The 12,347-nt window shown below is 44.5% G+C and overlaps 1 protein-coding gene across 7 annotated transcripts in view; it reads left to right on the top strand.

Annotated features, from left to right (window-relative positions):
• IQSEC3 (IQ motif and Sec7 domain ArfGEF 3) overlaps positions 1-12,347 on the top strand; it is a 242,532-nt gene that overhangs the window by 91,005 nt on the left and 139,180 nt on the right. For all 7 annotated transcript variants that reach the window (XM_060694483.2, XM_087873704.1, XM_060694482.2 and 4 more), the window contains exon 2: positions 6,351-6,431. In XM_060694483.2, coding sequence (XP_060550466.2) covers positions 6,351-6,431 — 81 coding nt within the window. The remainder of the gene's footprint in view (positions 1-6,350; positions 6,432-12,347) is intronic.

Here is a 12,347-nt window from a genome sequence, read left to right as displayed (position 1 = left end):
CCTCAAACCTCACCGTTCTGGTGTGATAGAAGTCGATTTCCAAAATCTTAGATGGATTGTGGGAGCAGTGAGAATTGAGATCCCAAAATATCTGGAGGACGGGGGCTTGGGAGAGACCTATTGGAAATGCTGAATGACACATACCTTATTAGAACAACTGGACCAAATCTGTCTCTTCTTCAAGATCCAGGGCACAGAGTAATGGAGCAGAAAAAGCTTCGTGTGCCTGGAAAAAGGTTAGCTTTTGGCTGGGTGCAATTTAAAAAAGGTGGGAACGTCAAGTAGTTTCCAACCTACAGGAATGCTCTTTTCTTCATGTCCGAATCATTGGCAGTATAAGGACAGGATGAGTAGAAGCATGAGAAGATGGCGGCAATGGGAATGGTCCTGTAAATCAGTCGTCTCCAACCTTGGCAACTTTGCAACTTGTGGACTTTCAACTGGTTGGCTGAAGAATTCTGGGACTTGAAGTCCACAAGTCGTAAAATTGCCAAAGTTGGAGACCCCTGCTGCAAAGGGCACAGTTGCACAAATGGTGAGGCAGATAAACAGCCAAGATATAGCTTGACGAGTCACCTTTATGTGGAGTAACACTTTGCCTCAGGTTATACATTTATAGTCATTAATCTGAGGTACATTTTTTCCCCCCTGCTCAGGAAAACAATTTTCAGAGGGCACCAACTGTATCGCTAGCAGCAAGAGTGGTTTTTTGTGGCATCTTAAAGACCAACAAATGTATGCTTGTTACTTATGCTCGTTGTAGAATAAACCTTTTTATTTGTAATTATTAAGGGGGGGAGGAGGAGGAGTGCTGCCACCATAATGAACACAGCTTTAATCTGAGTTTGTGTTTGCATCTATCTGTTTAGAACAGTGGTCACCAACTGGTGGTCGGTGGACCACTGGGGGTCTGCGAGACAATTTTGGTGGTCCGCAGAAAAATTATTTGCATTTTTTATATTGCACTAAATCAGGGGTCCCCAAACTACGGCTCCTGGGCCGGATACATGCAATGAATGCTTGTGTTACTGCAGAGAGTCTCCCCCTTCGGGGTCTTCTTGTGTGGGTTGGAGGAGGGCAGAAATTTCGACTTGGGGTCTGCTTCAGCCTCCTGGTGTGGGGCTTTGTGCGAAGGCTGGAGGGAAGTGCCGCTGGTGGCAAAGAGCCGGAGGGCCTTGTTCCAGTGGGACTGCCTCATGGCCTGGAACTGGCTGACTATCTCAACCCGCCGAGCCTCCAGGCACCTGCCTTGTACTCCTCCAGGTCTTCCCTCTGCTTGGAAAGCAGTCCTCAGTGAGATGCTTCTGCTGAGCCTCCTTCTCGGTCAGATCCAATTTGAACTGAGCTGTTTTGCCAACTCTTTCTCATGGTGGCTGCTTAGATCCAACAACTGCTTCCTGTTGGGGCCCTAAGGAGCCCGGGCGGGCAGGCGAGAAGTGGCTGGGAGGGGAGGGGCGAGTAGAGGCCTGTGAGGCGCCTCTCGGCGCGAGTGACATCGAGTTGGCCATGCCCACCCAGTCACATGACCACCTAGCCACGCCCACCCAGCTGGTCATTAGGCAGATCATATTAGTGGTCTGCGGGATTTTAAATTATGAATTTAGCGGTCCCTGAGGTCCGAAAGGTTGGGGACCTCTGGTTTAGAACATAAAGAATGTCTGTATTGGGGAGAAGGGAGGTATAAATAATAAAATAAAATGTTAAAATGCATGCTACCTTTCATAAAGCACCTCCCCTCTGGAATGTCTCCTTTCCTCCAATTGGAGAAGAGTGAGTGAAGACCCATCTGTAGTTCTGTTGATGGATGAACTTCAACTGGGAGACCCAACTGCTCGGACAAAATTGTACGCTTGATCTTTTCTTGGATGCTGTACTGAGCGCGTACAGGATTTTTGGATCATTTATTTACCGACTGTGCATACTGCCTCTACCCTAACCTCTCTGACTTACAATACAAATGAAATACAATACAATACAACAAAGGTTAAAAAAATAAAATATAATCTGATAATATAAATGACATAATCTTGTTTAGCATCACAAATTTCCAATGATTCACTAGTCAGCAAACATGTTTCTTAATATTTTTGGAGATAGTTTAAACCAGGGGGTCTCCAACCTTGGCATCTTTAAGCCTGGAGGATTTCAAATCCCAGAATTCCCCAGCCAGCCTTGCTTGAATTCTGGGAGTTGAAGTCCTCCAGGCTTTAAAGTTGCCAAGGTTGGAGACTCCCTGGTTTAAAATACAGTTGTGAGATTTAACTAGGATCAGGGTGTTTTTTTTTTAATTTGATTTATATGCCGCCCTTCTCCGGAAACTCAGGGCAGCTTACAATGCGCTAAGCAATAGCCTTCATCCTTTTGTATATTTATACAAAGTCAGCTTATTGCCCCCACAACTGGGTCCTCAATTTACCTACCTTAGGAAGGATGGAAGGCTGAGTCAACCTTGAGCCTTGGCGAGATTCGAACCTGCAGTAATTGCAGGCATCTGGTCTTAATAACCAGCTTAATAACAGGGTGCCTTAGACCACTGTACTACCAAGGCTTTTTTGGTCTCCCTCTGAGAAATCAAAGAAAAAGAACACAAAAGAGAAAGATTTTATAGCATCGAAATTCTCTGGATTTGGAAGTTTTCTCCTCCTTTGAAATCCTTTGGAAGAAGTTACAGTATCTCTTTCTTATGCTAGGAAATGCTATTTTCTACAGGCTCTCAAACTTTTAAATGTTTGTTGTTCTTGTTTGTTTTCTCCCTTTAGCAATTAAAACATATTCCTGTGAAACCAGAGTTTTTGAAGATCTCTGAAATTAATGTTCTTGGTTAGAACATTGAAAAGAGCACAGGTGGCGAAAGCATAGGGATAAGATTTCACTTTCATCCTTTTTATTTTTTTAGTCAACGGTTCTGATGCAAGAGTTATTGGCAATTGAGTAGAAAGTTAGTTGTTAGCCTCTGGAAGAATTAAAGCTGCTCGTTCAGAGGACAGTACAGATAGTTCTTGACTTACGACCACAATTGAGCCCCAAATTTCTGTTGCTAAGAAAGGTAGTTGTTAAGTGAGTTTTGACCCATTTTGTGACTTTCTTGCCACAGTTGTTAAGTGAGTTAGTGAAAGTGGTAAATTAGCAGGGTTGCTATTCAGCAGGTTCTGACAGGTTCTGGAGAACCAGTAGCGGAAACTTTGAGTAGTTCGGAGAATTGGTAAATACAACCCCTGGCTGGCCCCAGAGTGGGGAGGGAATGGGGATTTTGCAATATCCTTCCCCCAGGAGTGGGGAGGGAATGGGGATTTTGCAGTATCCTTCCCCCTGGAGTGGGGAGGGAATGGAGATTTTGCAATATCCTTCCCCCAGGAGTGGGGAGGGAAGAGGGATTTTGCAGTATCGTTCCCACAAAAGTGGGGAGGGAATGGGGATTTTGCAGTATCATTCCCACAAAAGTGGGGTGGGAATGGAGATTTTGCAATATCCTTCCCCTGGAGTGGGGAGGGAATGGAGATTTTGCAATATCCTTCCCCCAGGAGTGAGGTGGGAATGGAGATTTTGCAGTATCCTTCCCCTGCCTCCCACCCCAAGCCACACCCCGCCCACCAAGCCACCCCCACAGAACCGGTAGTAAAAAAAAAATGAATTCCACCACTGTAAGTTAGTAGCATGGTTATTAAGTGAAATTGGCTTGCCCATTGACTTTGCTTGTCATAAGGACATTTAAGGTGATCACAGGACCCCAGGGCACTGCCCCCTTCATAAATACATGCCAGTTGCCAAGCATTCACATTCTGATCATGTGACTATAGGGATGCTACTATGGTTGTAATTGTGAAAAATGGTCATAAGTCACCTTTTCTAGTGCCATTGTGACTTCAAAGGGTCACTAAATGAATTGCTGTAAGTCAAGGGCTGCATGATGTCGCTTTTTTTTTTTTTAATTTGATTTATATGCCGCCCTTCTCCGGAGACTCAGGGCGGCTTACAGTGCGTTAAGCAATAGCCTTCATACTTTTGTATATATTTTTTTACAAAGTCAGCTTATTGCCCACACAAACTGGGTCCTCAATTTACCTACCTTAGAAAAGATGGAAGGCTGAGTCAACCTTGAGCCTGGCAGGATTCGAACTTACTAATTGCAGACAGCTGGAGTTAAATTACAATGCATTAGTCTGCTGAGCTATCCAGGCTTAATTTACTGCCAGAAACCAATGCTGACTTTTGGGTGTTACAAAGGGAGTCTTGGGGAACACAAAAGGATGTGGCAGTGTTGTTTTGAGTGCCATTGCAACTTTGAATGGTCACTAAATGAATGGTTATAAGTTGAGGATTACCTGTATTTCAGAATGTGAGCGAGTTTGATATGATGCTTGTCAATGTTTTTATACCTGAGGAAAAGACAAAACAGCTTGACTGAATTATTGAATTATCTTGGAGTTTTTCCCCTGAATAGCAAATAGGAGTGCAGTGTAAAACCCCACCAAGGTTGGTATTACTTTTAGAGTTTAGTTAAAAAGTACCATATACCCAACCTATGTCCATAGTGGACACAATACTTCATTATTCATTAGCTTATATTTTTCTTCAGAACTGAGCAGCATGATCAACAAGATACCTACGAGACCGTCTTTTGCCACCAATAGCCTCCCACCGACCAGTTCGTTCTCACAGGGAGGGACTACTCAGGGTACCGTCAATCAAATTATGTCGACTGGCGACTCCCAGGGGGAGGGCCTTCTCTATGGGGGCTCCAACCCTTTGGAATGAACTGCCCCCGGAGATACGGAATATCCCTGATCTCCGTGCTTTCCGCTGTGCCCTCAAGACCCTGATGTTCCAACAGGCAGGGCTAAACATACGAACATGTGAATGATTTTTTAAATGTTATCTAATTCTGGGTTTTATTTAATTGACCAAACTAAGTAATAATTTTAATTAGCAATTTTATGATGTTTGTGTGTCTATATTTTTCTTGACTGTACACCGCCTTGAGTCCTACGGGAGAAAGGCGGTATAGAAATATAATAAATAAATAAATAAATAAATAAATAAATAAATAAATAAATAAATAAATATGTGGACTCGGCTAAGCCACGGTTGTTCTAACTCTGATATTCACATGGGAGACGTTATTGCTTCTAAAGATGGAGTCCCAAAGAGTCTTCTCGCTAAGAGTTCTCCAGGTTTCACTAGAGCAGGGGTGTCAAACTTAAGACCCGCGGGCGGGATCCGGCCTGGAGGGTGCTTAGATCTGGACTGCAGGGCCGGCCTAGAAACAGCAAAAGACCAGTCCGTGGTACCTTTGCCAGAGAAAACAGAACTCGGAGGCTGCATGTGGTCCCCCCGCACCCTGTTTTTAGCCGCGACGGCCTCCTGCAGCCCTCTGCCAGCAAAAATGGAGCTGGCATAGGACTGTAGGCTGTCGCGGCTGATAATGGGGCACGCGGGGGCCCCCGAGCTCCTTTTTCGCTGGCAGAGGGCTATCAAAACAAACTAAAAACAAAACGAAAGGAGAAAATGTTTCCCCTTTTGCATTTGAGCATGCAAGAAGGGACAGGAAAGGAAAAAGGGAAAGAGGAAAGACAAAGAAAAAGAAGGAAATGGGGAGAAAAAGCAAGGAAGGAAAAAGGAGGAAAGAGGGGAAGGAAGCAAGAAGGAGAAGGAAGAGGGAAGGAAAAAGAAGAAGGAAGGAAGGAAGGAAGGAAGATTATAATGAGAGTGAGGGAGGATCTCAGGGAAGTCCTGCCTTAGGGCTTGACCACCACAGGTACCCCTGACACGAGTATGCATCAGGGGCGGGTTTCAAAACCCATAGCTAGTGGCTCGTTCATGGGCGCGCACATTTCTGCACATGCACAGAAGCGTCCAGGCGGGTGGGCGGAGCCTCCCATCGCTGCCGCTACTGATTTGCCCGATCTGGGGCGAACCAGTAGCAATCCACCACTGGTCTGCGTGTCACGCCCACATGGCAATGCTCACCCTGGCCACACCCACCCCCCTCCAAGGTCAAACACAACCCTGATGCGGCCCTGAATGAAATTGACTTTGACACCTCTGCACTAGAGAGATGTTAACACGGAGGAGGGCTCAACCTTGTGGTCTCTCAGAGTGAGACAGTCTTCTGTCGAGCGCCCCAATACACTCTGCACACCATTTGTGCCAATCCTCAGTTTTAGAAGTTGGATGACTTGGAATTGTACAGTGAATACGTTTCAAAAAAATAAATAAATAACCAAAGTTCTCCTTTACTTTTGTAAGGACTGGCACTACCAGTGAGAACCAGTGGCCAGGAATGGACATAAATGAGAGTCAATGCGCTGAATTCTCATCTGCCACTTGTTTGTCTTTTTTTTTTTTCCCAGGAATGAGACTGTTTTACACCAATTCTGCTGCCCGGCTGCGGATGCAGAGCAAAAGCCTTCATCTGCAGAGTCTTCTTCAAGGTGGGAAAATCCTCAGTTTATGTCCTGTTTGGGTTCTTCTTCCTCCCCCTTTTCTTGCTCTACTTCTTCTTGCACATTGAAAGTGTGTCTTTTCAGCCAGACCTTAATCCCCATAACTGCCTTTATTGCAAAGTAGTCAGATCTGACAGCTGCTAGCATTAGTTTCAAAGAATTTTCTCCCTCCAGTCTATTCTTTTTTTGGAGCACGGGGTGGTGGTGCCATCTGCAGATGGCGTCCTTGGAACTTCAAAATGATTTTTTTAAAAAAAAAAGAAAAGAAGAGAAAAACAGTTTAAAACAAGTGAGCAAAAGTTATGGTACCATCCAATCTGGGGAGATATTGGTGGTACTGCATGAGAAGATCTGAGTTTTTAGCATTTTTCACCTGACTTGGCGAGAGATGCTGCAGGTGAGATTCAGTGGTGGGTTTCTACCAGTTCGGCCCGGTTCAGGCGAGCCAGTAGCAGCGATGGTGAGCTGAGAACGAACCGGTTCTCTCTGACGGTTAGCTTGGCCCTCCTGCCCGCCCCTGCGTTATACATACCTTATATTCAGTCGTTTTTAGCCCAGCTGAAAGGCGCTGCAGAGCGGATTGCCACATCTCAGCTGTTCCGTAATACACTGCACTTGCGCAAAGCGCGTGCATGAAGCAAACAGGTGGTAACACTGGTTGAAACCCACCACTGGTGAGATTGTTTACCTGGCCATTTTTAAAATACATGTACAGGTAGTCCTCAACTTACAGTCACAATTGGGATCAGATTGTCTGTTGTTAAACAAGGCAGTTGTAGAATGACGACGAACTCTTGGCATCCCCTGGCAGGACAAAGTTCCAAATAGCGGAGTCTTGGAACGTGCTGGAATTTCTAGCATGTATACATTATTGAAAGAGCGACATCTACGCTGGCTGGGGCATGTCGTGAGAATGGCTGATAGTCGGATTCCAAAAAATCTCCTGTATGGAGAATTAGTGCAGGAAAAGCACCTCAGAGGGAGACCATAGCTGTGATATAAGGATATCTGCAAGAGGGACCTAAAGGCCCTGGGAATCGACATTAACAACTGGGAAACCTTGACCTCCGATCGTTCAGCTTGGAGGCTAAAGACCAGTGGTGGGTTCCTCCCGGTTCGGCCCGGTTCACCGAGCCGGTAGTGGTGACGATATGACGTCACCGAACCGGTTCTGCCCTCCCTGCCCTCTGTCCCCTCCCCACCCCCACCCCTCCTGCATTATTCTTACCTTTTATTTGGCCCCACCCCCAATCTGTTGATGCCTCCTGAGTCCCAGCTATCGGCTAGAGGGAAAAAAACTGTTTAAACTTTTGCCACCGGGCTTCAAAGGGCCACCCTACAGCTGATCAGTGTTAAAAGAAAACAAATGAGTAGACCGGTGCTTGCAAAAATAAATGGGTAGACCAGTGCCTGCAAAAATACTTGGGTAAACCAGTGCCTGCAAAAATACTTGGGTAAACCAGTGCCTGCAAAAATAAGTGGGTAGACCAGTGCCTCCAAAAACAAATGAATAGACCGGTACAGCTCTGCAAGCAGTTAAAAGCCTGGTGGACCAGTAGCTCTGCTAAATCCTAAAGAATTGTCACACCCACAAAATAAGCCACGCCACAAAATAAACCACGCCCACAGAACCGGTAGTAAAAAAATTTAGAACCCACCCCTGCTAAAGACGCAGCATGGCCTTCTCCAATTCGAAGAGACACTTGTTCGGCAAGCTGAGGCAAAGAGGCAGTCCCGGAACCAGCGAAATCTGGGGGCTGGGCAGGGGGCAGAATGTATCTGCCCTCAGGGTGGAAGGAATTGCCACTCTCGAATTAGCCTTTTTAGTCACACTAGATGCTGTTTTAGGACCTCTTTCCAGAGCACGATACCATAGTCTCTTGAGACTGAAGGATGCCAATGCCAATGTAGAATGAATTGTGTCCGACGTTATGATCTTTATTGCTATGACTGTTTAAGTGAATCACTGCAGCTGTTAAGTGAATCATGCAGTTGTTAAACAAATCCAGCTTTCCCACCTCCTGGTTTTGCTTGTTGAAAGCCAGCTGGGAAGATTGCAAAATGAACAATCAAATGGCTCCAGGATGTTGCAACCGTTATAAATGTATGCCAGTGGCCAAGCACCTGGATTTTGATTGTGTGATCATGGGGATGCTATGACAGTTGTTAAGTGTGATAATGGGTCACTTTTTTCAGTGCCGTTGTAACTTCTAATGGTCCTAAACAAATAATTGTAAGTCAAAGACTACCTGTATTTATATTTTGGTGCCTGCACTCACACAATGGTGCAAACATATGCAGTTGCGCATGAGAAGGTTGCTGAGTCCCGTGTTGGCATATTAAAAGAGAAAGGGATGAACAGGGAAAACATTGAAGGGGCAGGCAAAAAATGACAGGATTTTTTTTTTATTAATTACTCAAAGCATTACTCCCTTTTAAGAAAGTGGCGTTTGGTCAATATCTGTTTAACACTAATAGCAATAGCAATAGCACTTAGACTTATATACCGCTTCACAGTGCTTTTACAGCCCTCTCTCTAAGCGGTTTACAGAGTCAGCCTATTGCCCCCAACAATCTGGCTCCTCATTTTACCAACCTCGGAAGGATGGAAGGCTGAGTCAACTTTGAGCCCATCAGGATCGAACTCCAGACTGTGGGCACAATTAGCCTGCAATACTGCATTCTAGCCATTCCTTGGTGGCGCAGCAGACTAAAGTGCTGTTAAGTAACACCAGCTGTCTGCAATTACTGCAAGTTCAAATCTCACCAGGCTCAAGGTTGACTCAGCCTTCCATCCTTCCGAGGTAGGTAAAATGAGGACCCGGATTGTGGGGGCAATAAGCTGACTTTGTATAAAAAAGAACACCGCTTAGGGGGGGCCGAAAGCCCTACTAAGCAGGTATATACAAAAGTAGGAAGGCTATTGCTTAACGCATTGTAAGCCGCCCTGAGTCTCCAGAGAAGGGCGGCATATAAATCGAACCAATAAATAAATAAATAAATAAATACTGTGCTACCAATGATCAATTCTGGGTCAATATACATACATACATACATACATACATACATACATACATACATACATGCCGGCCACATGACCACGGAGACATCTTTGGACAGCGCTAGCTCTTTGAGTTTGAAACGGAGATGAGCACCGCCCCCTAGAGTCGGGAACAACTAGCATATATGTGCGAAGGGAACCTTTACCTTTATACAAATCTTAATTTGTAGTAACTTTGGCCCTAAAATAAGGAACCAGATCCTTTAGAAATAGATCCTTTAACAAGGAACTGGGTCCTTTAGAAATAGTTCCTTTAAAATAACATCTCTTTTAAGAACTGTCTGAACACACTCAGGTAGACAGAAAGCAGCCTCTTCATCTTATGCAGTTTCAGTGTGTTGGCCTTAATAGACTCCTTTACTGCAAGCATCTCTAATTCATCATTTTCAACTCCTTTCTCTGGGTTTGGCGAATAGGTGAGCAAGTCAGCTGATGATGCCTTCCACTAAACCTTCAAATGATCTCACTCTGCAATTTCAGCTGTTTAAACAGAATAGGGGGACATAACAGAAGCTTGTGAGTTCCCAGACCTGAATGTTTTGGGCCAACTAACTAGATGAGATAAGTTAGTAACTTAGATCAAAGAAAGAGATTATTCGGACTATTATAAAGTGTGGAATAGATTCTATACGTGGCTAGAAAATAGAAATCAAAATAAGAAATAAGTTTGTGAATTGAATTTTGTTTAATTGAAAACCAAAAGTATTGAATATCGGCAAGGGTAAAACACCAACTATGTAAATAAATAGGGTACAAATATCTATAACAATTTTGGTTACAAGAGTTGCTAGGATGGCTATATAAGACTAATGGATCAAATAGAAGAATTGAATTTAAAAGCAAAGACAACTGTCGATACAGAAAGTTGTAAAAATGTTGCTACTTATGTTTAGTATTTTACCGTTTGGTGTATGTGTATGTTTTCTTTCTTTCTCTTTTTCCCTTTTTTTTTTTTGCTTTTGACTTTTTGACTGTTACGTCTTTGGTTTTAAAAATGTAAAATATTCAATAAAAATTCTTTTTTTTAAAAAAAGAAAGAGATAAATGAGTAACTCAGTTAAGCGTGTTGAAAGAATCTAGAATTTTTGTGGTGGCCAACATTACCTGCATGGATAGGGTCAGAAAAGTCAAGTTGAAAACCACAATCATGCATTTTTTTTAAAAAAATTTGATTTATATGCCGCCCTTCTCCAGAGACTCGGGGCGGCTTACAATGTGCTCAGCAATAGCCTTCATCCTTTCATATATTTATACAAAGTCAGCTTATTGCCCCCACAATTGGGTCCTCAATTTACCTACCTTAGAAAGGATGGAAGGCTGAGTCAACCTTGAGCCTTGGCGAGATTCGAACCTGCAGTAATTGCAGGCAGCTGGTCTTAATAACCAGCTTAATAACAGGGTGCCTTAGACCACTGTACTACCACGGAATTCAATTCCTTCCTCTTTTTATGTGTGTTGCAATAAACGTCAGAAAAGAGGTGGGCTTTGATCACGCAGTTGCAACCGCCGTTTGTTTTTGGCCCTGTTGGACAGGTCCTCAAATGAGGAAAAGACAGAGAAAGTAGAACCAGGGCCAACTAGGGACAATAAATGTGGCATACATGACGCCAACAGTGGTGGACTCACAACCAACAGACTCACAAGCCCCCAAGACACGTTGCTTACAACCTCGGACAGCTCTCAGCCTCAGAGGTCCATCTACCAGTGTGATAAAAATCCAACAATGGAATGCTGAGCTCCATGGGTTAGAAAGGCTGGCCAAAAAGCTTGCCAACAGAAGAGCAGACTCTAAAGCAGTGTTTCTCAACCTTGGAAGCTTGAAGATGGGTGGACTTCAACTCCCAGAATCCCCCAGCCAGCGCTGCTGGCTGGGGGATTCTGGGAGTTGAAGTCCACCCATCTTCAAGCTTCCAAGGTTGAGAAACACTGCTCTAAAGAGTTTTGCTTCTGCTGTGTATTGGATGAAGGTTCAGCAAGGCTGATTTATTACTTGCACTCCCAGGGAGAAAATGCTGAAAACATTTCACCCCCCCCCCCAAATCTCAGCTCTGTTGTGTTTACCTTTTTGTGCTGTACTTGGAATTCTGGATTCCAGGAGTGGTGGAATTCAAATTTTTTTACTGCCAGTTCTGTGGGCGTGGCTTGGTGGGCGTGGCATGGCTTGGTGGGCGTGACAGGGGAAGGACACTGTAAAATCTCCATTCCCACCCCACTCCAGGGGAAGGATACTGCAAAATCCCCATTTCCTCCCGATTAGCTGGGACTTGGGAAGCAGAGAATAGATTGGGGCGGGGCCAGTCAGAGGTGGTATTTACCGGTTCTCCGAACTACTCAAAATTTCCGCTACCAGTTCTCCAGAACTGGTCAGAACCTGCTGAATGCCACCTCTGCTTTCCAGGTCTCCTTTCTCTTCCTTTGGGTTCATCGCCTGATTCTGATCTTGACCTTATCAAGTTTATTCACTGTTTAGAATAGTCATCTTTGAATTCTGAGAAATGGACTCTTTTCTTGCAAATGTTTTTTTTTTCCTGAGCTTGGCCTGTCACCGCACTGCAGCTTGCTATCTGGTTGCCTGACAGCCAATAATACCAGCCTGGAAGAGCCATCTTGACTTTCTGACCTTCCTGTGGAGATCCCTGAGTAATTTGAGGTTACTTCAGAATGACAGTTAATAGATGGCGAGCTCAGTGGGATTTTTATTGCTGTTACAGGGAAAGACACATGAGAAGAATGAGATTTGCTTCAAGCAAGGGGTCATTTCAGACCATCCTTGACCTGGAAAGAGATAACAGAATAACAGAGTTGGAAGGGATCTTGGAGGTCTTCTAGTCCAACCCCCTGCT

This window comes from Pantherophis guttatus, chromosome 7, assembly GCF_059756535.1.
Source record: "Pantherophis guttatus breed Tessera chromosome 7, ASM5975653v1, whole genome shotgun sequence".
Taxonomy (NCBI): Eukaryota; Metazoa; Chordata; class Lepidosauria; order Squamata; family Colubridae; genus Pantherophis; species Pantherophis guttatus.
This window is presented reverse-complemented; position numbering and strand designations above follow the sequence as displayed.